This window comes from Sinohyriopsis cumingii, chromosome 17 (genome assembly GCF_028554795.1).
Source record: "Sinohyriopsis cumingii isolate HCF-2022 chromosome 17, ASM2855479v2, whole genome shotgun sequence".
Classification (NCBI taxonomy): domain Eukaryota; kingdom Metazoa; phylum Mollusca; class Bivalvia; order Unionida; family Unionidae; genus Sinohyriopsis; species Sinohyriopsis cumingii.
In genome coordinates, this window is record NC_142977.1 from 37,800,281 (window position 1) to 37,825,596 (window position 25,316).

The 25,316-nt window shown below is 40.7% G+C and overlaps 1 protein-coding gene across 1 annotated transcript in view; it reads left to right on the plus strand.

Moving 5' to 3' along the window:
* The window catches only part of LOC149778446 (Na(+)/citrate cotransporter-like), a 61,230-nt gene that overhangs the window by 30,247 nt on the left and 5,667 nt on the right, over positions 1-25,316 (plus strand). Inside the window, exons 5-11 of the mRNA XM_089939282.1 lie at positions 2,103-2,196; positions 3,024-3,209; positions 3,936-4,064; positions 22,705-22,791; positions 23,711-23,815; positions 24,360-24,481; positions 25,158-25,294. Coding sequence (XP_089795408.1) covers positions 2,103-2,196; positions 3,024-3,209; positions 3,936-4,064; positions 22,705-22,791; positions 23,711-23,815; positions 24,360-24,481; positions 25,158-25,294 — 860 coding nt within the window. The remainder of the gene's footprint in view (positions 1-2,102; positions 2,197-3,023; positions 3,210-3,935; positions 4,065-22,704; positions 22,792-23,710; positions 23,816-24,359; positions 24,482-25,157; positions 25,295-25,316) is intronic.

A 25,316-nucleotide genomic window follows, 5' to 3' on the forward strand; every position in this document is an offset into this window, starting at 1 on the left:
CATTATTAATAGAAGTAAATGTGTTTATTAGGGTGTGAGTCTTTGTTATTGGGATTTTCCTACAATCTACCGAGTGTACCTGACATTGTCCAGGCTTTGTACATGTATAATTTTGTAACAGAATTTCTAATAATACATAACTTGTTTTTGGGTACCAGTTACAATATTTCCGGAAGGTTATTTTCCATTGTCACTGGAACGATTATTCATTCGTACTTAAGATCTAGCAGAATCAGTTTGTATTATTGTTGTGTTCAGTATTAAGTTGGGCTGGAATTTATTTCTTCAAATTGTTCATTACAAGTGAAGTTTCTCTGGAAATAGTGTTCATTCAAAAATAATATTCTTCGATACAGACATTCACTGACATTTATAGTGAATTCCAACCTGAAATTATATTTCTGTGTTTAAACAAAAAAACTGTTGGCACATTATCATCATATAGGTCACCACAGACACATCAACACTTCAGCGTTGGACATAATTTGGATTTCTACTCAAGTTTTTTTCATAACTTTAATGTATTTGGACTTGTGTCGGCAATTATAGGCTTAATTTGTGATTTAATTCGCAATACTCTAAGATCTTTTTTTATTTTCACTGCGTATTCAAGGGAAATAAATTATTTGCTGTATTTTACAAAGCTTATTGCTTTTCACTTTTTTCTGTTACTTATTTTAAGAGAATAGACTCGTAACAATATTCCTGTGATTTGTTTTCGTGTCTTGCATTGCATTACATTTGTATTATGTTACATGGTATTATTTATTTTTATTTAACATCCTTTAAGTTTCAATAGTGCCCGCCAAAAGACCCATTGCTAAGCCCCCTCCCCCAATTCTTCCTCTTTCTCTTCTTTAAAGTAGCTGTTATGCTCTGAAATTTTCGATATTCATTTGTATCAGTGCACTATTTCTGACCCATGCATGGGCATATACATGTACTAGTCCATGTCACTTTTCATGTACCTACTTGTGTATTTGGGAGAGGGCTATTGCTATATGCCGTTTAAACACTCTATCTATGTACCGATATCATGTGCTGGCAGATCTGTTAAATCGGCAAAAGAATGTGCATGCTTATACAAAGGGCTTCTTTCGGAAAGATAGTTATCTTTCTACTATTCGCTCCACATTATAAGTGTATTTGATTTCTACAGAAGATGAAATGCATTTACTTTGCTGATCAAAATAATGCTTGATGTCGCTCCTACCTGTTCTGCATTGTTTTACTTTCTTCTTGGAAGTGAAATGAGGTGATAAGGGTAGCTTGCTTTTTTCTCATTAGGGTTTGAAAATGTGCCGTTTACAATAGCATGATGGCTACGAATTGCTGTATTGGATAACAAGTAGTTGATTTTGGGATAAAACGCCCATGTTGATGAAATGTCTTGTCTGAAAAGAATAGATTTAACGAGTTATATCGAATGGTGTATTCTGATTAATTGGCTTTGTATCATTTGATCGCATACTTGAAACAGATAGTTACAAAACCTACTACAATATGCATTAAATGGATATGGAGAAATATTAATTAATCTATTAGTGTACTTGTAATATTCAGATCGGTACCCTATTCCAAAGTAAAACTGTATCAATTCATATAAATTTCATATTTGAATAACTTGTTTCACATTGTACTTTCACCATAACACTTGTATTATGAGTGTTGCACGCAATGGAGTACAATAAGAGCTTTATTTACGATAAACAATGTAAGTGTTCTTGCCGATCTCTTGCTCTAATATGACAATTTCTCGTTAAGAAAAGTACCAATCGCAGCCCTCGAGCTTTTCCGTTTCCGAAATATTTGTCTCTTTTTTTTCTGTTTAAACCTTACTGGAATATATACATCGAACATTGAGAGGATCTGTCGACTTGAATGCCACCATCAATGTGCAATGCAGAAACAAATATATATATATATATATATATATATATATATATATATATATATATATATATATATATATATATATATATATATTGCTTTGTTTTTTCAAGCATTCTTTTCACCTTGCATATTTGCGTTATTCAAGAGTTTAAATAGGAACCTTCAGTCAATGAAGAATTTGGATACTAAACTCTTATCCATCTGATTAGACAAAGAGGAAGTCAATGATTATGTCGAAGATGACAACGATGTGGAAATCACAATAGAGATCAATGGAATAGTGATGGAAGAAAAACCACTCAGGTAAGGGAATTTAAACGTTTAAATGAATTTAAACTCAAGTCTTCCTTAGACGTCTTTTCTATTAAACAATCGCCTGCCTCAGGCAATCACGTTTGGTAGTTCCTTTTTATGAAAATTCTTTAGAAATAAACCATTATAAAGCATTTATCTTTTAAAGTTCCCTTCCATTAAATTACTGTCGAAATAAACCTGTATTAAGCAGTTTCTATTCATATGAGGCGGTTATTTTACTTCGCAAAGGTGAATGTCTATGTTAAGATTTGCTGTGCACTTGGTAACCTGGGCCTATAATGAATATCGGCACTTAATCATTCCTAACAATAGCATGACAGAAAAAGTTACATCTTGTGATACAATATTATGTCACGCTGTCCTCTTTTGAAGAATCTTGCTCAGCATTAAACATGCACCACCCCCCCCCCCCTTGTAAAGACAGAAGAAATATCTTGCACGATACATTTTTATATACATACTACTCCAACAATAAAGTAACACACATTAGCAACTACCAACACCTGGCATTAAAGTAACTATCATTAGTAACCACCAACACCTGGCATTAAAGTAGCACACATTAGCAGCCACCAACACCTGGCATTAAAGTAAAACACATTAGCAACCACCAACACCTGGCATTAAAGTAACTCTCATTAGCAACCACCAACACCTGGCGTTAAAATAACTTACAATAGCAAAGTCCAGCTCCTGATATTAAAGTCACTCTCATTAGTATTCTCAAACTCCTGGCACTAAAGTCATTCTGATTTCGAAGTTTGAAATTATATAACAGTCTTGCTATATTAACGTGCTTGTTTGTTATTTCTCAGGAACAAAGTACAGAAGCAAGATGAAACTATTGGGTACAAACCAAGAAACAGAGCTGATGAGGAAAGGGACTTCCAAGAGTTAGCAAAGATCTTTGCGCTGAGTACGGCCTATGCAGCAAATGCTGGTGGTATAGCCACCTTGACCGGAACTCCTCCTAATATCATTTTAAAAGGACACATTGACAAGTAAGTTCCCAAAACACTGGCAATTACATATAAATGCAACCGTTTTCGATGTTTTTAAAACAATCAGTGTTGCAAGGGAAGTTAACTAATATTTGACAGAAACAAAATTATCAATGTAAAGAAATATCACATCGCAATTAAAATTTCCGACATCATTTTTTGCGCTAAATAATTAAAAGAAATTTAAATTTCATTCATACTGACGCAAAACGAAGTTTAGAAAACATAATAAACTTAATATGGTGAACTTTAAATAAAAGACGGACATCATTTAAGACAAAAGCTGATAGTGAGCAACGATGAATGGTCCTGTAAGGTGGGCCGAACAGGTTTTGTTAGGTAAACATACTAAAGACTCGTTATACAAATTATCAGCATATCGGATGCCATGAACTATTTTTGTCATTGACTTAAAATATCATGACTATTACTGGCAATAAGGAATATTATAGATGCGTAGTAAGTTATACTTGACCCCAAATTATACCTTTGCTTATCATTATTTGAGTTCCCTTCTGTCCAAAAGTAATAATATATGTGAATATATGCTCCCGTTCTACCTTTAGCTGATAATATCTGGCAAAAAGAGTGAACGTGGTATGGATCATGATAGATAGTCTTCAATGAAAATAAAATGACATTTTATCGGATAGTTTAGTAACTATTTACTTTGTAAGAAGTCAGATATATTTATATGTATTCGCTAAGAAAAATGTTTCAAATTAGATTTTACAGGCGTTACAATTTAGACGCTGGTCTAACGTTTGCCAACTGGATGATCTTCGGAATACCTACTTCATTCATCGTCTTCATGATGACGTGGGTTTGGCTGCAGATTTGGTATCTCAGGAAACGGTATATGCCTTTTTTCGACATAGATACATATACATACATACATACATACATACATACATACATACATACATACATTCATACATACATGCATACATACATACATACATACATACATACATACATACATACATGAGCGTCTGCCTCGGATGCGGGAAGTCGCGGGTTCGAATCCCGGCTTAGTCATACCGAAGACATAAAAATGGTACTAGCAGCTGTCTCGTTTGGCGCTCAGCATTAAGAGGTTAGTGTTAGTACTGATCAGCCTGGTGTCAGGATAATGTGACTGGGTGTACGTTAAAAATCCAGATTACACACACACACATACATAGATACATACAATAGTAGTGAAGTGGGACGATAGGGCGACAATGGGAACTAGCATTAAAAACACCCCTGGGACCATATAGCGACAATGGGAAATTTAACATTACGAAAACCCCTGGGACTATATGGCGACAAGGGAAATTAACATGGGAAATATATTTTGGGACTGTTGAGCGACAATGGGAAATTAACATGGGAATAGATAGTGGGACTGTATAGCGACAAGGGAAATTTAACATGGGGTAGGCAATTGAAAGTCTATCTCTTTTCGAGAGATTGGAGTGGCCCTGAAAAGAGTCTTTGGTTTTCTTCTTCTAACTCCTTAACTTCTTTATCCATCTTTGCCAAAATGCCCTTCTTTCTCTTTTCATTTTCCGGTATCCAGTCCGGGTGACCCATGGCTCGGAACTTGTTCTGGATTTTCATCCAGTTAACGTTCAGTTTCTCTAGATCTTCGTTTTTCTTTCTATTTTCTTCTTCTTTCCTCTCTTTTCTCCACCTCTCATTTATTTTCTTCACTTCTTCATCTATCACCTTTCTCATCTCTTCTTCCCTTTTTTTCAATTGTTCAACACCCCTTTTGACAAAGGGCCACTCTGACCTTTGTTCTATCTCTTCCAAAAACCTTCTTACTTCTTTTACCTTCTCCATGGCCTCTTTTATTGTCCCCACTCTGACATAGGGGGGATTTATCAGCCCTCTCAATCTCTTCACTTCTTCTTCAATTAATCCCTCTATGATCTCCCTGACTAATTTTAGTTCGTTCACGTAGTGCAGACTTGTTCTTAACCTCCAATCTCTTTCAATCCTTTCAACTCCATATTCCCCATCCACCATCCAAAAATAAACATTCCTTAAATTGTTAAACAATTGGGACACTTCCATCTTCGTTTTGTTTATTCCGTGGAATAGTGCAAATAACGAACACTGAGGGTTCTTATAGTTAAAGTGCGGACGTGAAGGAAAACATCACCCTAAGACACAAAATTTATATTACCTAGATCATGACCAAACAACGCGCGGACGTGAAGGAAAACATCCCCTACTTTTCTCATCTCATATTATCTACTATCCACATACGTGAAGTAGCAATAAACAAACCCCAAATCTACTATCCACACACGCAAAGCATTAAAATGAAACCCAAATCTACTATCCACACAGACCAACTTAAGCGCTTACAAAACCCAATAATCTACTATCCACACAAACGTACGTGAGCGCTTACAAACATAAACACATACACTCACACTAGGAAAAAAGAGTCAGTGTTTATATTCACACTACTCTACATACACACATTGGCAAATAGATTACTATATCTTTTCTAAAGGTTTGGGTAGCCCTGAAAAGGGCTGTTTGTTTTGAACTCCAGGGCACCTGGTTAATGATGGCACCTTCCAGGCCTGGCACCACACACACATCTTCTACTCCAGTCTCTTTTTACTTTTTTTGTTGGGAGTGCAGAGGCGGGATGAGTGGCTTCAGAATCCCAATCTTCTGTCTCTGGGATTCTGAAATTTCCTCTCTCCTTTTTCTCCTCGTCGCTGCCTTGGTCTGGAGTGAAATCAAAAGCCCACAAAGCGTAGCCTCCTGCATAATCGTCGTACGTAATGCCGTGACTGGTGTTGGTTCCTAACTGTCCCGTGGCTTCGTACAGGGACAAGTACGATCTCAAATAATTCTTCGCGGCACCAAAGTTAGGCTCAAAGGGTCGGGTAAACAAAGTCTTACCATCGCGACTGACTTCAATCTTGGACACATTGTAATGTTGAAACTCAAAAGGATTTTCATGGTAGGCTGCGTTGAAGGCTGAATTCTTGATGATACCAAGGATTAAACGTTTGGGTAACTGTCCTTGGAACAGATGATCTTCAATCATGGATCGCTGTCCAGCAGGAATGGTGAACGTTTTCACTTCCACTCTTCGTATCGGATACTTGGCGGTCGTTCTGCTCAACGTCTGACTTACGTCGTTTCCCACTTCAGGCAACACTTGCACACGTCGCACGTAGAGTCTGGCTTCTTCGATTTTGGTTTTGTAAGTGGAACCATCAGGAGCCATCAAATGGAAAGCGGCACTGCTACGATTCAGTCTCAGACGGATGTCCACACCGTTGAGCAAATTATTTTCTTGTAACCACATGTCTAGATGCAAGCGATCCATCAGTTCTAAACTACGACTTAGATGAATTTTCGTTCGTCGTTCTACAAATCCCGTTGGATTTGAAGCATCCCCAGCAAGTGTAAGGCCGTTGAACTTAGCCGCTTTGTCAGGTTTCCATACCACGCAAGCATCCAGATGAGTGTTCTTGGCTTCTTTTCCGTACGTCAAGAGATTTTCCAGGTACGCTCGGTAAGGGTAAGTATCCATGCTGCTGCTGACCAGTTTGTTATTCAAGTACAAGTCCACTTCGCTAAACAAGGAATGCATGAAATTATTGACAGGAGCTACTAGATCATTATTGTCTAGGTTAGTGTTGGGTGGTTCGATCAATTTCACTTTCAAGTACAAGTAACTGCTATTCAGATCGATGTAATCTTCGGGCTGTCCTTTGATTTCAAACTCGATGGGAGCGGAATCAGTCAAAGAGGAGACGGGATGAAATTCCACCCATTGGGATTCTTGCATCGTCATCATGGTGGGGGGCATGGCAAACAGATCCAGTTCCGACTTGGAACAAGCGCAAGACTCTCGGTGCATCATTTTTCTCTGTGTCTCAATAATCGAAAACGTCTAAGTCTCGGACGGTTCTTCTTTTCCTTGCCTTTTTAGCTTTAGAAGTGTGAAGTCTGGTGAAAGGGTGTTTTCTTCGTCGTCTCTTTCTGCCTTGTCCTTGCTGAATGCCTGACTCGGTAGCGTGCAGGGCATTTATAGGTGTTTCTCGTCGGCCTAAAAGGTCTTTACCCGTTTGCAGCAAGACATTTTTGCCTGCCCTTAAGAAAGCTTCAATTGGGTTTTGTTTGTCGATGATGACATTTTGGAGAAATTCTTTGCCTTGCGACAGTGCCGCATCTTTCAAGGCGTGCAATCCGCGTGTCACCATCGGTTTCAACACTGGGGCCACCGAACGAAAGGCCGATTTCAGCATATCTCCTAAACCGTGTTCTCGCTGTCGAGCAACCCCTCGGTACACTGGATACATGACTTACGAGTCGTGAGAGAACCGTTTTCGAAAATGGAGTTTCACCGTGACTTTTCCTTTGGTGAATGGAATATTTTGTCCCAGATCTCCTTTTATAGCAATGTTAACCGTGTCCAAATACGACTTGCTGACAGGCAAATAATGAGGATGTACAAATTCGCGATGAACGTGGTAAGTGTTTCCACCTTCCTCGTCAGCGGCCGTGGCAGAATCAACTTTGAAAGGAATGACACGCAGTAACGGTACGGAGGTGTGTCCCACCACGTTATACTCCACCACATCGGAGTACACAAAAATCAAATTCAGTTCTTGGTTCAGTTCTACCGGGAAACGAAATAACTTGCTAAAAGAATCGTTGTCGGAAATGACTGGTAATTCGTTTTTATTGATCATGGCCATTCTCATGTCCATGTCCCCGCCCAACATGTCAAACAATTCAGGACAAAATATAATAGACATTATTTTACCTCCCTCAGGAAATTTCATCAGGTAGCGACGAGCTGATTTGTGGTATTCCAGGGTGACACTTTTTTGACACTTTCCAAAGCTTTCAGAAACACGACATTAAATCTGGAGGTAATGGTGCTGACCAAATGTTGACCACTAAAATAATAGCCTGGGGGAACGAACAAGTGGTAGGACCACTTTTGAGTTTTGTCATCATAGGTTTTGTGTTCATATTTGACATGGGTATTCAAGTACTTTTGCAAGGGTTCGTCATGAACTTCCACCGTAAAAAAATTTTGATTAGGAAGGACATTGAGGACTTGGGTCGGGTGAATGATTTCTACCAAAGCCACTTCCCAATGCGCTTCGTGATCTAATGGGATGGCCTGAGGTAATTTGGCCGTGTAACAGCACAACGTGTTCTTGGGAAACACCTCCATAGAACTGTCACTGGGTAAGGTTAAGTAAAATTGGTTGTTAGTGTCACTCATAATTCCAGAGTTTTGAGGCTGTCCGGGGGGTTACTGGACGTCAGAGTAGTGTCTCCGCCCAAAATGGGGTTATTGTTTTTGGACTGGTGACTGACACTGGCACTGGACACAAGGTTCCCGTTGTTGCCGTTGGAAGAGAATTTCAGGGAGGGATTGGGAAGCAGGTAACCGATGCAACTGCTCAATAAAATGGTCCACAATTGTTTGTCTCCTTGTTGCAAACTCAAATTGGCAATGGCTGCCCCGATGACACAATACACCACGAAGATTTGACAGAAAAAGACGATTTGCGTTTTAGGCACACGTTCTCCACACCACACCCACAAGGGTTGTTTTTGTAAATCTTGCAGAGAAGAACTGGGTGAAGGAGTGGTCGACGTAGCTGCGTCTGTGTAAAAGGGCATAATGGTCACTTCTTTTTATAGTCGATGACTTGCGAAGCGTCGATCCAAGAATCAAAACTGGGTGGATATCCTTTCCAACGTACTTTGACCTCTGTGACACGTCGCTTACCCACTTTACGGGTTCTGCGTTCGAGAATGCTTTCGATGTCGTACACGTCGTCTTCTTTTTTGGTGACACGTTGTAACTCGGGCAAATAAGACGTTCCTTTGAGCACTTTTCCGTTCATGTCTTCTAATTTATAGACGGCAGGATGACGGCCATGCACTCGTCCAGTGACACGAAACAATTCGGTAGTCCATTTAGGTAAGTAACCTCTGTGGAAAGTGCGTTTGGTTTTGCCAATGCGCACCCAATCTCCTATGGCCAACTCTCCACTTTTCTTGGGGACAGCCCTCGTCGGGGACGTACCGAACAGGCGCTCATACACCAGCACTTCGTTGTCGGGACTGACTTCTTGCGGGGCACGTCCGATCCTTCGATGGTAAGATTGGTTGTACGCTTGAATCAGTTGCGGTAAGATGTCGATGTACTTCAGAGTGTGGTGCTGCGTAAAATATTTCCACATGCGTTCTTTCAAAGTGCGTTGAAAACGTTCCACGATGCTGGCTTTGGTTTCAGGATTCTCGGTGGTAAAAAAATGAATGTCACGTTTCTTTAATTCTTTTTGGAAAGCTTGGTTCAGAAATTCGGTGCCTTTGTCCGTTTGCCATCGAAGAGGGTGACGACCGCTTTGTTTCAACACTCGTTGCAGGGCTCGCACTAACTCACTGCTCGATTTGGAAGTCAAGGGTACGACCCAGGCAAATTTGGAAAAGACGTCGATGACACAAAACAAATATTTGTAACGGCGATTGTAGCTGGCCAAATGAGAGACATCGGCTAAATCGGCTTGACATTGATGGTCGATGCCTTCCACTTGGGTGCGACTTCTGCAAAACTTCCGCCGAATGGGTTTGTGTAAAGTGTAGGTAGCTTGTTCTTGTAACCATCGTTGCACTTGCGGTAAACGGAGACTTTTCAGTCGCGTTTTGGCAGCACGATACAATTTTTGAACTCCTGCGTAACCTGCAGGATGGGAGGGATCGTAGTAAATGCTGGCTAACACTTTTTCCATTTTTTTTGTTTGTTAATAAGGCACCCACTCTTGGAGGATGCTACTCTTTTCCTCTTGGGGTATTTTCTTGGATTGCAATGCTTTGCGTGTGCGACCAGCAATAGGTGTCGAGGTGGAGGATGTCTGAACAGGGGATATCGGTTCTTGTTTCACTTCTGTCTTCACCTTCTTTTTCTCTTCTGATGAAGAAGGGGTGGCCATCATCTTTTTAATCCATCCAATTCTGGAGGTAGGTGGTGTTTTTAACTTGCGTACTTTTTCTGGTGGAGTTTGAAACCCTTCCTCTTCTTCTTCTCCTTTTTCTGTCTTGGTCACTGGTAGTACTGGTGGTAGTGGTGATGATGCTGGACTTTTCATCAAGGTCTTAAAATCTTTCAGAGTGGGTAGAGCTGTTTCGTCTAAAGCTTTCTGGTGAAAGAGTTGCAGTCGTTGCAAGAGTTGACCGTAATTTTGCGATTTTTCTGTTTCGGACAAACCTTGGAGATCCATCAAGGTTTGCAATTCGTGTTGTAACTGGGACATCTCGCTCAAATGGGGATTGGGAGGTAAATGCAGGGTGCGTTGTTCTTGCCAACGATGGTATTCCATCCATCGTTTGTAATGTACTAAAGCTAGTTTTCGTCCTTCCATGGGATGTCAGGGGTCGATTCTGAGATCTTGGGACTTCAGAGGGTCTTTTTATCTTGCTCCCATCAGTCCTCCCAACATGGTTCCCAAGACTCCTTTCAGTTATGGGCCTAACAAGAGGGGTAAAATTCCTCCACGTTGGACCAACATCTTCTTCTTTTGACGAATGGGAATTTTCTTTTGAACCATTTGGCGAAGAACGTGGCGATGTTTGCCCAAGCATTGTTTCTGGTGTTTGGACAAAAGGAACGTGCCTTTCAAGACGTTCAAACAACATTCGCACACGGTATCGATGACCTCTTTGGAGGCTGATTGAATGAGTTTTTTTCGTAGGGGTGGAGAAGCTTTTGACAGGACAGATAACATGTCCCCATGTTTGACTAAACGTGCAGACAGTCCTTTCCGTTTCTTTCCTTGGGGTTGTTTAGAAGAGGGATGTTTTCTGGAGGCTGACATCTTCAGGAGCACCAAAACACTGATACCCCTACTCGGTCACACACCTTTTTTATACTGGAACGCGTCGCCACTGATTTTCTTTACGTCGTATTAACTTCAGGACAGGCATGACACGTCGTGCAGGGGTACGTAACGGACTAAATCTAGCCAGTTCTTGCTTGGACAAATCCAGTAAACTTTGTAACATGCCCGATCTTTCTTGAACTTTGATTTTGGGAGAAGGTACTTTGTGAGCAGCAGCCACTGCCACTAAATTGGAGGGTCCTGCCACTGGGAAAGTTCTTGGGGTCATCAACGGAGAAGATCTTGGTGTGATCAACGTCTCCAAGTACTTTTAAGTTCTTGGTGTCATCAACGGAGAAGTAACTGAACCTGAGGCTACCGGAGACGCGGTCACCGCCGTGGCAGGTCGTGGTTTGAGAGTGTAAGGTTGCGTCCTGGCCGAAGTGCCTCTCTTGCGACTAGTTTTCTGTGGGCTTTTCTTTTTCTGGGGACTTTTTCTCTGCTTCTTTTTCTGGGGGCTTCTTTTTTTTTCCGGTGTGGTGTCTGGTAAGAGGAGGGTCCCGCCACTGGAGAAGCTCTTGGAGACACAGGTCTCCTTGGGGACCTGATCTTTTTCTTCTTCTTGGAACTTCGTTTGACTTTTTTCTTAGGGAGAAGTTTGGGAGCATTAGGATCGCATCTTAAGAGAGAACGAATGATGACCCCTCCTAGAGTACCGCTCCCTCCAGGTTTCAAAATGATTTGTTTTTTGGTTTGAGTGTCGATGCGGGGATCGGCCAGTTGGTTCAAAGCAACTTTGTTTCGATCAAAAAAGTGTTTGGTTTGATGAGGAAGCTGAATGATCCCTTGCAGTAATTGACGTGCAGTCACCGTGAACCATCGTAAGACTTCTTTGAGACTAGCTTCTAAGATACGAGCCCGTATTTGTGGATTTTTTTCTCGACTGATGCCATACAAGGCACGAATCAATTTGACGGGGAGATGTGATTGAAGGGACGTCATGTTCAAACTGTGTGAGACAGACGAAAAGTGTTTGAGGTTTTTATAGATTTTTTTGGTGCGGTTAAGTAGATGACGGAGACGTGTACATGACAGGCCCTCCGTCTTGGCCCCAGTGGTGAAACAATTGGGTACGAAATCGCAAATCATCGGGGGTCGTAGGTTTCAAATCGACGAGTAAATAAGCCTGTGGAGTTTGAGTGGCATCGTCGTACGCCTGAGTCAGCCAAGGCGTTCCTAACTGTTTGGCTAAGACTTGCACTTGCGATTTATCTCGAGGGCTTTTAAACAAGACCACGTAATGAGCATTGAGACTGATGGTACGATGGGCTTTACTTTGTTGAAACAAATTTTGAGTGATGTAAACGACACTGGCATTACGGTGATGCCCTTTGCGCGTGAACCACAGTTTAATTTCTTTTTCGTCTTCTCCTAACATGTCGTCGAAAATGACCAAATGGGTTTGACGGGAGTCAGAGACGATGCCGTCGTCTTCTTTAGGAATGCCTTCCACAAACACGATGGAATCTCCTTGACTTTCTCGCAAGAGACTGTACGCCGATTGCCACTCTTTGAAACACCACACGATGCGTTGAGGTGGCCGATCGATCAAATGATGTTTATGTTCGATCAAACGTTTGACGAATTCGGTTTTGCCTGAACCGCTAGGTCCAGCAATGAGCATGTTAAAGGGATGGCGAAGATACAAAGCCTCCCAACTGGCACGATCTAAGTGTTCGTCGATGACTTTGACAGTGGAGAAAGAGGGAGCAGAGACAGCAGAGGTAGCCATAGTGTCAGGAATGTTACTTGTGACACGAAAACAAACAAGACAAGAGTTTATATACTTTTTTCAGAACACGTTTATTGAATGCTTTAAACATGAACACGAAAGACAAAAATACATAAAAGCCAAAGGCTTAAGTACAACGATAAAAGGCAATTATTAACGTGGAATAAAAACAAGTGTCTGTACAACATGTTTTGGGTAATGTTCTGACCAGTTATATAGGGGGTAAGGCCATAGAAGTGTCCTCCCGAAAGGGTCTTTCAGGCATGTCCACGACAGTCCTGTCCTGGGTAAAGGGTTCTTCTGGCACCGTCACTAACACTGGTTGAAAAGTGACTTTTTTCCTTGAACAACTCTCGTGCATACTGGGCCACTTCTTGGGTTCAAGCCTCAAAACCCCGTTTTTTCCAGGCACGGACATCTGTCCAATGGGGGTGTAAGTCACAAGCTACACACACATCGTCATAAATGTCTTCGGTAGCTAAAAGTTGACGAATCTTTTTTTCCTGTTGAGGTCGAGAAGTATCCAGATTAAAACGCAAGGCTTTGAGCAAAAGGAGTCTTTCGTGACCATTTAAGGACATTTGGGTGGTAAGTACTGTTCGTAAAGAGTCCACAAGGAATCGGCTGGTAAACGAAATCCCAGAAAACAAGTCACTAAGACACACACTATGAGTCGTCCCAAATTGATTGGATACAGTTCTTGTAATAATTGATGGTAATGATCCACGGTTTGAATATGGTCATTGAGTTCCTTCCACGGAAACTATTCAGTCACATGTGATAAAAACCTCGGCATGACAGCCTGTTTTTATATTCTCTTTTTTTGGATGCAATACACGTACTTTCTACCCAGAGATCTTCGTTCTCCAGTTGGAAATTTAAATGCTCCAAACTGTAATCTAAATTTCAAATTTCGTTTAGGAGTTTCCTGTTCCTCCAAGTAGATTCCACGTAAAATATGTTGGTAATCCCTTAACTCGTCTTCCTCAATGCGTTGCTCTAGGTGAATCTCGAAGTAACCAAAATTATGAACATGTCGATCGTTGGCGATCTCAAAGTGTTGAACAAGGTCTGACCACTGAAACAATTTCTGACGAATCAGTTCTTTTATACCATTCAGGTACCAGTGGTTAAACATCTGGTGACGTAACGGATGCAATTGTTCTTTACGTTTTACTTATATTTTGATCAGCTCTCGGTAAATGCGTTCTCTCAACTCCACAGGCAAAGCACGAATGTTCTCTTGTAAAGTATCCATGAATAGGTTAGTCCGTACAATTCACAATCTTCTCCTAGAGTAAAAGTAATTCACATAGTGAGTAATTTCTGACCACTGCCATTCAGGGTAACGTCCAAGAATCTCATTGAACTCTTTTGATGTAAACGGTCTAGAGTGATATAATAGTATGAATGCCCACTTGACCCAGAGAAATCTAACACATTGATTAATTTTTTTCACTTTCCTCTTGTGAATTTCTTGACACAAAAGTTCTACAGTGACCCACTGAGATTTCACTCTGGCAAGTCCCTGCCAAACTTCCTTGTAAATCTTCTCTTGCAGTTCTTTAGGTAATGATTCAATATCGTTTTTGAAATGAAGCTTAAATACTGGTCTCGGTTATGTCCAACATTTGATTCCTAACCAGTCTGGTTTTTTCTTCAACGACATGGTAAGTTACTTCAATGTCTCGGTCCCACTAAGGGTAAGTAATGACAATTCGGTGACCAACGAGCATGTTCTAGGTAGGCCGAATATTGTGGTTCCCAGTGGTGAAGTGACACACCGCAACTGAAGCACTTGACTTTATCCCCTTCGCCCAAGTAGAAAAATCCGGCTCTGGCTAATTCTTCGGGGGTTGGTCCTCCCAGATACTTAGGCCATTTTCCTTTGAACGATTGAAGACGATTTTCAAAGTCGCAGTATTCAGACAAACGCACAGGGAACGAATATTCGTCTTTCACAGGTTCGTTTCGATGAGGGAAGGGTGGCGGTGACATGGACAGAAGTTTGCCCAGGGCTGGATGACATCCGTAGGGGGGTAAACGTGAAGGTGGACATCCACATCGACCATGAAACCCAGTAAAGTGTCCAAGAGGACAAGCGGCATCGCTTTCGCATCCCTCAGGTTTGACACGCACAGCATCACTTTCCATGATGGGGGCAGTAAGAACAAAGTTCCCATGATGCTTTACGGCATCGCTATGGTCACAACGTACAGCATCGCTCCCATCGCAAGGCTCACAATCGCATTCCACTTCAGAGACCCCAAACTTGAATTGTGCCTGTCTGAACTTGTTTTGTGTTTCTCTGAAAGTATTCATCTTGTTCGCTTGGTCTTAGTGGTCACAATGAACTATCGATCTTGACCATAACATCTTTTTATACTAGTCGCAATGCAGTCTCAAGCTTGTACATCGTTCCTTTTTTATGTCTAGTTTTGGAAGGTACCGCCTCATAGGTACCGTCATAATTGTACCGTAGTGTAATGGGTGGAAAGGCCATATAAAGGTAAGGGCAGTGCGGAGACCATCGAGTATGTTCCAGAATAGCTTAATCTTTATAGATACATAGATCCATTCGTAACTTCAGGCCACAATTGAAACACTGCACTTCGTATCCCAATCCAGTCTCAGGTCCGAAGGAGACAAATCCTGTTCTAGCTAAAACATGTGAAGAAGGTAATCCTTTCCTATCCGTAGGCCATTTTTGAAACGTGTCCAATCGACGGGCACAATCACATTAGTCAGGTAAGAAGACCGGAAAATGGTAGGGTTTGAACTTGGAGTTCTCACTGGATTTCTCACTCGATTCTTGCTGTAGCTAAGTCATACTTCTGGTGGGTGGCTATCCTCTTACAACCAATGTTTAATACCAACATGTCCATACGGCAATGTAAAGTGGTTGGGAAGCCGCATCCGCTTCTGGTACACGATTTGATAGACTTTTTCTAAGGGTCGACTGACGATGTGGTGGGTGGGTAAATGTACAATTTTGTTGGGCTGATAGGTGGTCACTTTAAAGTGTTCATCTTCTCTAGACTGCAAGGCTTCTTTCAATACGTCAAAGTTCACCACTCGACTGGTACGATAATTCAGAGTCAATCCTTTCACTTTACACTTCGTGTGCACTTCTCCTTGTTTGTCCCGGTATTCGTAGCCGTAATTTTTAGGACCGCCACTGGCGAAACTTAGAATCTTGTCGTCGGGGTGCTCGTCTGTCCAGGCTCCTAAACGGTCTCCTTCGATGGCAGGGTGCTGTTGACTCGGGTGATCGACGTAAATGCAACTGTCCGTGTGAAAGTACAGGACACGTTCCCTTAACAGTTCTAAAGCTTCGTACAATTTTAAGCGAGCATGAGCTGTCACGTAAGCCGCAATGATGACATTTCCAAACGGGTCGTCTTGTACAAAGTCCAGATCTTCTTCGTAATTGACCAAGATCAAATTATCGCGAATGACGTCCACGTGTTTCATGAATTTGGTTTTGTCGTGAATCATCTGAAAGTAGCGGGAAGGTTCGGTCAAATATTCCGTCTTGGGTAAACACGGTCGTTGTGCCATTTTACCCCACAAACAATTTAACATCACTTTGGCAAACGATCGCCTGCCTGCGTTTTTCTCGACGTGATCTAAAGAGATGCCTTCTTGTGCCCGGTATTTCTCTTTGAATGTCTTTTGGTCTTCGGGAGTGTGACACCAGGAAGGATAGCCACTGGCTCCTTGTTTCAGTTTCAAAAAGGCATCCACGTAGTCTGCGAAAATGCCTTTCTGCGTGGGGTCACCCTTGTGGTATTGTTGTGTCTTGGGAAAGTGACAAATTTCGTACACATCTAACTGTTGGTATCCCATGTCCAAAGCTTTGAACAATTCTACGCTGACCCAGGTTCCCGTCAAGGCCCGTTCTTCTTGGGTGTGCTGACAAGTCTGGTCTTGGTTGCACGTTTCAGCACAAGTACGGCACAAAGGAAACATCAGTTTGCCTTGGCAATGGTGAGGTAAGACGGGATGGTACAAGTCCGTGGGAGGAAAAATTTTGCACTTGATCAGACCTTCGTATTGTCGAACGTTTTTCAGGTCGATGTGTTCCGTCAACAATTGTGGGTGTCCTGCAGGAAAGTGACAATATTTGCACACGTACGGATACAGCGAACACACGTCCAAGTATTTGATTTCTTCTCCTTTCTCTTCGTCAGCTTGGTACAGCAAACAAGTGGCATTGGTCCCTCCTCCGTACAAACTATCCCTCGGGTTCAGGGGGTCCATGAACTGGTAACTTTCCACGAGGCGTTTAAACCCGGGATCGGATTTCAAACGGTAATCGTATTCGTGTTCCCACATTTCCACCACTTGGTATCCTTGCTGACAAGTGTCCTGGTACAAGTCTTCCATGGTTCGTTGTAAAAGCTGATTTTTAGTGCCACGGTCAGGGTAACAGACGGGACATCCGTGAAATAAGCAACCGTTAAACTCGTACACGATCTTGGGGTTTTCTAAGTTCCAGCCATCGACCGAATGCGTTCCAATGGTTTCTTCACACCCTCCGTTGCGGGCATGCTGAATCCATTTGTCTTCCTTGTCGCACAAGTAATGTAACCAGCGTAGAGCTTTGACTGAGTATTGACGTTTGACATAGTTGGTCGTTTGAGGATTGATGACAGCCACGGTGTTTTCAGGCATGGATCGTTGCCGGTACACTAAGGAACACGCTCTGGCAATGGTGCAACCTTCTTTCAAAGGATCGACCCCTCCGTGTTTCATGAACAGTTCTCGAAATTTTCCACAGCATCGACGCAAAATGTCCACGTCGGAACGACAATACTTTAGCATTTCTTCCTGAAAGTCGAAAGGCTCCGAGGCATGAGCCTGGTACCAAGCGTAGAAAGCTTCTCGTTGTTCGGTACGCATGTTGTCGGTGTCGTAGTCTTTAGCCTCAGGCAAATGGGGTAGAACGGCATGTTGATTGGCTTCCGTATTGAAAAAGTGTGGAAAGTACCCTTTATCCATTTCTGTCATTCCAAACGTTTTAGGCATTCGACTCAAAGGCATGGCCAAGTAACTCATCGAATCTTTAAACTGCACTTGTCCCACTTGCATGAAAATGATTTTGGCTCCGTTCAAAGTGACTTTAGGACGTTCGGTGCCATGTTCCGTATAGTACCTCAAAAGAAACTGTCCATCGTATCCGGAGAAATTGTGAGCCATCACCGTGGCATGACGATGACAATCTCCGTAACGTTCGATGTCCTCTTGGCTCCACGTCTTGTCGATGGGGTCTAAGACCCATCGGGCGATATCGGCTAGCGTGTTCGGTCCTCGAAAGATTTTTTCACGCCCTCCATGAATCTTGCTGCAGTGAGGGCAATGACTGAAAATAGGTTCTTGAATGCACTTTTCGCACGCTCGATGAGCCACGCAGAAATTAGGAATGTGAATGCCGGTCTCTTGCATGCATTCGAAATCGAAAAAGATGAAGTTGCCTTTTTTATTCTTGTGACCGTCCTCTTTTTCTGGATGGGATTGGTATTTTTGCACGTAGCATTGGTGTTCCAAGTCCACGATACGGTGACAAATGTGACATTTATTCTTTCCTCGACATACGTGTGCCTTGGCATTATTGGTAAGTATGCCTTGTCCACACGTAGGGCACAATCTCAGCAGTTGACAAGCACATTTCTTCTGTGAACCTTGCGTCTTCAAATGTTGTTGGTAACAGGCAGGGCTGACAAACCTGCGCAGACAAGTTGAACAATGCACTGGTTCTTGTCCTTTGCTCAGACAGGGTGGAGAGGCCAAACATCCTGAGCATTTCGATCCACAATGCTTGTGTTGCTCTCGATTGTTATAGCCATAATCACATTTCTCACAGTAATAACCGTATCCCAGGAATGCGGTGATACTGGTAATGGTATCGAAATGGTCATCGTGATGATAAAGATGACTGTATTTTTCCATCCTTAAAGTCTTTCCCTCGAAACAACAGAGGCCCGCGCACTTCTTGAGGGTGCACTTTGAAGGTGTAGAGTGGAGCTAGGACATCTTGCAAGTTTTGCAGCTCAGGAATGCCACAGGGTGTATCTGTGGACAGACCAGCTTGTTGCAATAGGAGTTCTGCTTCGTTTTGTTGTTTGGCTCGGTCCGATTTTTGAAAAGTTTTCCAGGCTTTTTTCGATTCTGCCGTGTCGTTCTTGTTCGCATAGGTTCGTCCCACCACGATAGCCCTGGCTAAACACATCTGGTCTTGAGGGTTGTGAATTTGGACGAGGCTACGCTTAATGTTGCGAAGGTCGTTCACCAATAACACCTTATTGCGTTGTCCGGTCCCTTGAGGAGGTGAAACGTGGGTCATGTCCAGTGTGGCTTTTCCATCGGTGATGTCAAACTGGTCATTGGATTGTTGCACGTGTTGAATCTTATCCATGACTTTGGAAGCGGTCAATTCTGCAGGGCAGCTAAACTCGATCCAAACAGGATATTTCAAGCCGTCGTGTTGTATGGAAAGTCTCAAGCGATCCTCTTCTTTGGGTTGACATTGTCGCTTGAGTGTGGTGAGGAAAGAATCCCACATCTCGGTGATGAACCATTCTGCTTTCTCTAACGGTACTTCGGACATGAAATCTTTAAACTTCACCGTGTATTTGTAAGCCGTGGTTCTAAATTTTCTAGAGGGACGCTTTTCCGTGTCTTGAATGGAATAGTACTTTTCAGGGTTGACTAAGGGTGGTGAACTTTGTTTAGAGGAAGACTCTCTGGGTTTGAATTCTGGTTCACTCATGTCCTCTTCAAAATCACTGGCATGAATTTGTGCCAAGACTTCAGCCGTGGTACGAGGCGATAAATCACGTTTCTGCCTCTTATTTTCTTTTTCTTTCTTCTCATATGAATTGGGTCGTTTCATCTTGATAGGAAAATGTCAAATGACTAAAGTTTAAACACCATGGACTAATTTATAGTCATGGCAGACCAGTGTATATAAAGGGTATATGTCTTGTCTTTTCACTATTCATTTCACTCTCAAACCGAGTAGAACGATGGAAGAGACTACCCAGATCGTACGTTTCGTCAGAGCTTTGCGAGGGGTCATTCGAAAATTTTCTTCAGACCAGCCTTCAGACTACTCTCCTTCTTTTCGAGATAAAAGTGAAGATACTTGCTATATCTGTCAGAAGAAAGGGCATTGGTCCTCAGAGTGTCTAGACAGTCAAAATAGAAAAAAGGGGTTAGAAAAGACAAAAGTCAAGATACCTGTTATTATTGTCAAGAAAAAGGACACTGGTCTCCAGATTGCCCAAAAAAGAAACAAGAGGAGTCAGAAGAAGAGAGGGATTCTTCAGAGAAAGAAGACGAAGAGGAAGAAGAGGAGGAAGAAAGCAGACAGGTAAAGAAAAAGAAACAGGGGAAGAAAAGAAGAAGGGAAGAAAGTGAGGAGGAAGAAGAGGAAAATACTGTGACTGTGAAGAAATTTAAAAAACAGAGAGAGTAAATAATGATACAGAAGAAATCTATGAACTTTTTTAAAGCGTTTTGTTGTGAATTGTGAATTGAATTGTAAATATTGATAAAAGAATAAATTAATTATAAAAGGTAAGTGTCTTTGGGTTTTTGATTTTAAAATAAGAACCTATACACACGCACTCATACACAGACACGTACTATAGGGGTAAAAAATTTTTTTGAGTTATTGGCAATTGAAAGTCTATCTCTTTTTGAGAGATAAAAGGGCCTTTTTTGGTGTATGGGTGAATTTAAGCAATCAACTTTAACTGCCTTAAGCCTTTGCCACGGCCGAGGCCTACTTCTGATGATGATTTGGTTGAAATCACTAAGGGTGGTACGGTAGGCTTAGTCACAGGGCTGGAGTGTTTAGCTCGGGAAGGTCCTATTCTCTTCGGTGGTGATAAAGAAGTCTGATACATTTGTTTCAGACTTCTTAACTCCGCTAAAATGTCCAACAATACCGTGACGGTTTGACTTTCACCCTCTTGTTTCTTTGCTACTTCTTCTTCTTGTTTTTTTCTTACCTCTTCTTCTTCTTGCTGCTGTTGCTGTAGAAGAAAAGCTTGTTCTGCTTCCTTTTGCTGCTGTATAAATTTCTCCAATTCTTCTTTCTGTCCCTGTCTAAAATTCTCCACGTGTGGTAATGAAGGAGAAGGTGACGAAGGTTCTGGAACAAATTCTTGCGAGGTAAGAAAATCCACATAATCCCAGTTCACCTCTTCTGAAAGTAAGTCCGGGTTCCCTTGTGTAGTCTCAACGGCTGGTACACCCCAATTGATCGTTTTCTGAGTTTCCGTCATGTTGAAAACTGTCGCATGGATTGACTGCGCACAGGCGCTAGCGAATCTATATAGACTACGTGACGTCACAGACTGCTCTCTTCGGATTGGATGTGGGCTGACTGATTTTTGCAACGCGTGTTTGGATTAGTCAACGAACTCAATCAGTTTCAATCCTTTCTCTTCCTATAAATAAGTGCAGTTCACTGCATTCCTTCACCTGCTAGTCGGCGCCTCAAGATGTGGACCGATGTGCAATCTTTTACGCTTGTGTCAACGATGATGTTCAGGACGGACATACCAATGTATGTCCGATCCGAGTGGACAGTTGTCCATAGGACCGCCACAAGCCTATGGATACGTAGGATTTACGTGGAGAGGCAAGGATGCCTCAAAAGAGTGTTAGTCTATGGACCTACCATTAGACGAAGCCTATGACGAAGAAAATGTTGCAGATGCCCTTTATGTTAAGGGCATATTAACATAAACCCAAAGGCCCTTTTTAGGACCACTCCAATCTCTCGAAAAGAGATAGACTTTCAATTGCCTACCCCTTTTTATTTTTTTTTATTTTAAAAAAAAATCCCATGTTAAATTTCCCTTGTCGCTATACAGTCCCACTATCTATTCCCATGTTAATTTCCCATTGTCGCTCAACAGTCCCAAAATATATTCCCCATGTTAATTTCCCATTGTCGCTCAACAGTCCCAAAATATATTTCCCATGTTAATTTCCCTTGTCGCTATATGGTCCCAGGGGTTTTCGTAATGTTAAATTTCCCATTGTCGCTATATGGTCCCAGGGGTGTTTTTAATGCTAATTCCCATTGTCGCCCTATCGTCCCACTTCACTACTTACAATACATACATATACATACACATACATTTTCCACAAACTTTATTTTGCACCACTTTCATTCGAATTAATGGAAATGCGGATTACAGTTGGTTTAAAAACAGTTTTTAAGTCTGTTTCCAGTTCTTACAGTTTAGAAGCAGAGACAATCAGAACGAGTGAACATATTACAACGGCTTCCGTATATCTCTTGTCCCTATGATATTCGAAACAAATAAGGAATTTACGATCTTGTCCGTTTGTGTATGGTGCACGTGTGTGATAGCAAAGTTCATGAACGATCTATTGGCAGAGCATTTGTAAGGCGCATGGGTCTTTTACAGGTTACAGGTTACTGTACACTTTCAGAATTTAATTACCGCACACAGAGGTTTGTAAGTTATAGGTAGAAGGTATAGAGAATTTAAGGTATTATATCGGATTATTTGTAACTGGACAAGTTTTGGCTGGGGTGTACTTGAAATATTTATATTTTTGCATAATTGATTTATTGTTCTGAGTGTGCTGTTTTGGTTGGATGAAAGAGGGAAAACTGTGATTGGGCAATACGATATGCAAATATAAAATTATACATATTCATGAAACAGTGTCACAAAAGCAACGCACTTCGTTCAAGACTTGATCTCGCAATCTTACTTCGCTTTGGTGCTAAGACAAAGAATAGGATTAACTAAAAGCTTTATACGAATTATTTTTGCTGTTTTAGATGTTTATGCTGTATAAAAGACAACCGTTCCTATGAAGCGGTGAAAAAACATTTGAGAAAAGAGTATACCAGTTTAGGGAGCATGACGTAAGTTGTTTGGTGTCTTTTATAGTTTATTTATATTTTTATTTTTTTAATAATATCTGATTGAGAATGATGGTGAAACTTCTGAACATGAAATTTTTGTTTTGCAAACACTGTCGGCCTTTAAAAGTAGAAGCATAGTTTTAACTCGACGATCAGTTTACGGCAGATTTTACGACATGAATGCAGTGGACAAAATACATGTTAACTTTCACATAAATGCAGAAAATAATAATTTTCTGACATATAGTAAAACCTCATTTCTTTTTTTAAAAAACTTAGTTACTTTTGGTGTTTCATTGTTAAATCTTCATTTATAGACATATGCTTTAAGTTGGAACAAAAATGAATCTATCTCTTATGGTTTGGTCTATTATACAAGAATAAATTCCCTCTTTCTAAAAGTTTAAAATTCTGCACACGATTACACTTGCTCTTCATCAACCCAATAAAACTAGTAAGCAATGGCTCAGTTTTTGGAACACTTCCAATAGAGATAACAAAAAGAAATATCTAAGGATTCGTTACAATAAAGGCACATGCTTGGTGGGGACTGTTCCAATTTTGTTCAAAATGTATTGATTTTTAAACACCTATGCTACATTCTGAATCTGTGATACTTTTATTTTAAATGGAAAAAACATAATAATTAGAATCATTGTCATTTATAAGATCATATTTTTAATTGCATTCCAATAATGATGTTGGCCTAGACTTATTAAATTTTAATCCCTCATATATATATATATATATATATATATATATATATATATATATATATATATATATATATATATATATATATATATATATATATATATATATATATATATATATGATGAATGTATCTATGAGGTTTGTTTATTATTATTATTATTATTATTATTATTATTATTATTATTATTATTATTATCCCATTAAGGTTTGCTGAAGGTGTCGTTGCGGTGTGTTTTGTTCTACTTGCTGTTCTTTGGATCGCCAGAGACCCACAATTCATAGATGGCTGGGGAGTTCTCTTTCCAAAAGGGTAAAAAATAATAATATTTTTCTCCTTATTCTTCTACCTTTACAAACTTCTTGTTCTTCTCACTCTTCTTCTCTAGTGGTAGCAGTAGTAAATATCGGTCGGTGGTCTGTCTTTTATTACTTTCTTGGAAGCATACCGCTAAGGTAAATATAGCGTTCTCGCAACATTCAGATGTAATTCAAATTTTCATTCATGAATTGATTAAAATGTGCATGGTCCTTGATAATTACAATATGAAGGATGTAGTGTGAATTTACCTAAACGAAAAAAGTTTTAAATTGTACCGCAAGTTTAACTTTCAAATCGGTATATTGGCTTAAATTAAATATTTTCGAACTAGAATGCAGAAAAGGACGGAATTACGGTCTAAGTGACTATATCAGTGATATCAGTAATAGCTTTAGTTTCTACAACGTGAGCAAATCAAGATTGTGAAGATGACAGCCCAGTTAAAAAAATATTGAAGGTTTCCACTCTTTCTTTGGTGATATTTGTCATCGTGTTCCTTTCGAAATTCAATTACGTTGTTTCATCATCATGACAGTTTTGTGAAGGATTCCACTCCTGCCATTTTGATATCCGTCGTCATGTTTATACTTCCGGCCTACCCTCCACGCTGGTTCCGCTGCTGTCGGACGAAAAATGATAAAGAGGCTATACTTACCGGTACATCTCACTCATATTGGAAAATTTCAACGTTTTGAAGTTTGTTTGTTTTGTTGTTTGTTCTGTTTTTGCTTTTTGTTGTTTTTTATATGTTTTGTTTCTTTTGTTTTTGGGGGAGGGGTAAATCAACCTTGTACAGTTACGAATCGTAGGTATAGTGTTTGTAACATATATGTATTGCAAAAGAAAACACGTGTACCAATATCCAGCACTCAGTTGTTTTTCATTCCGTATTTTGTGTTTGTACATAAGTGTAGCATTGATATGAAATGATGCAAACCAGGTTTATTATTATTATTATTTGATACAAACAGTTTTCCTACATACATTAGGTAAATTGAACAAGCACATATTTAAATACCACATAAAATATGACAAACAGATAATATCGAGCAACATTTTCAACAGAGCCTGAACTTGTAAGTTAAATTAATTAAATATTTCTTAATAATTTGACACTAGTTCTGTTTAAAGGAATCATGCATTGTCACAGACTTGTGTCATTTATAATTATAATTTAAACATAATTTCCTTTAATTTACAAAAAATTGGAGAGCTAATTGAAAGGTCTAAGTCACGGGACATTAGGATCGTGGAACTTACCTTCCCCCACTCATACTGACCAACTGGTTTTGTCATCTGTTTCGTTTAAAAACGGGGAAAAACACTTTTACAGTACCTAAAAAGGGCAACGATCCATTCACTCAAGATGGTTTCACTCCACTGTTAACCTGGAAAGTTGTAAACGAGGAGATATCATGGGGTGTTGTGCTTTTGATGGGTGGCGGATTCGCTTTGGCGGACGGATGTAGTGTACGTATAATCGTTACACCTC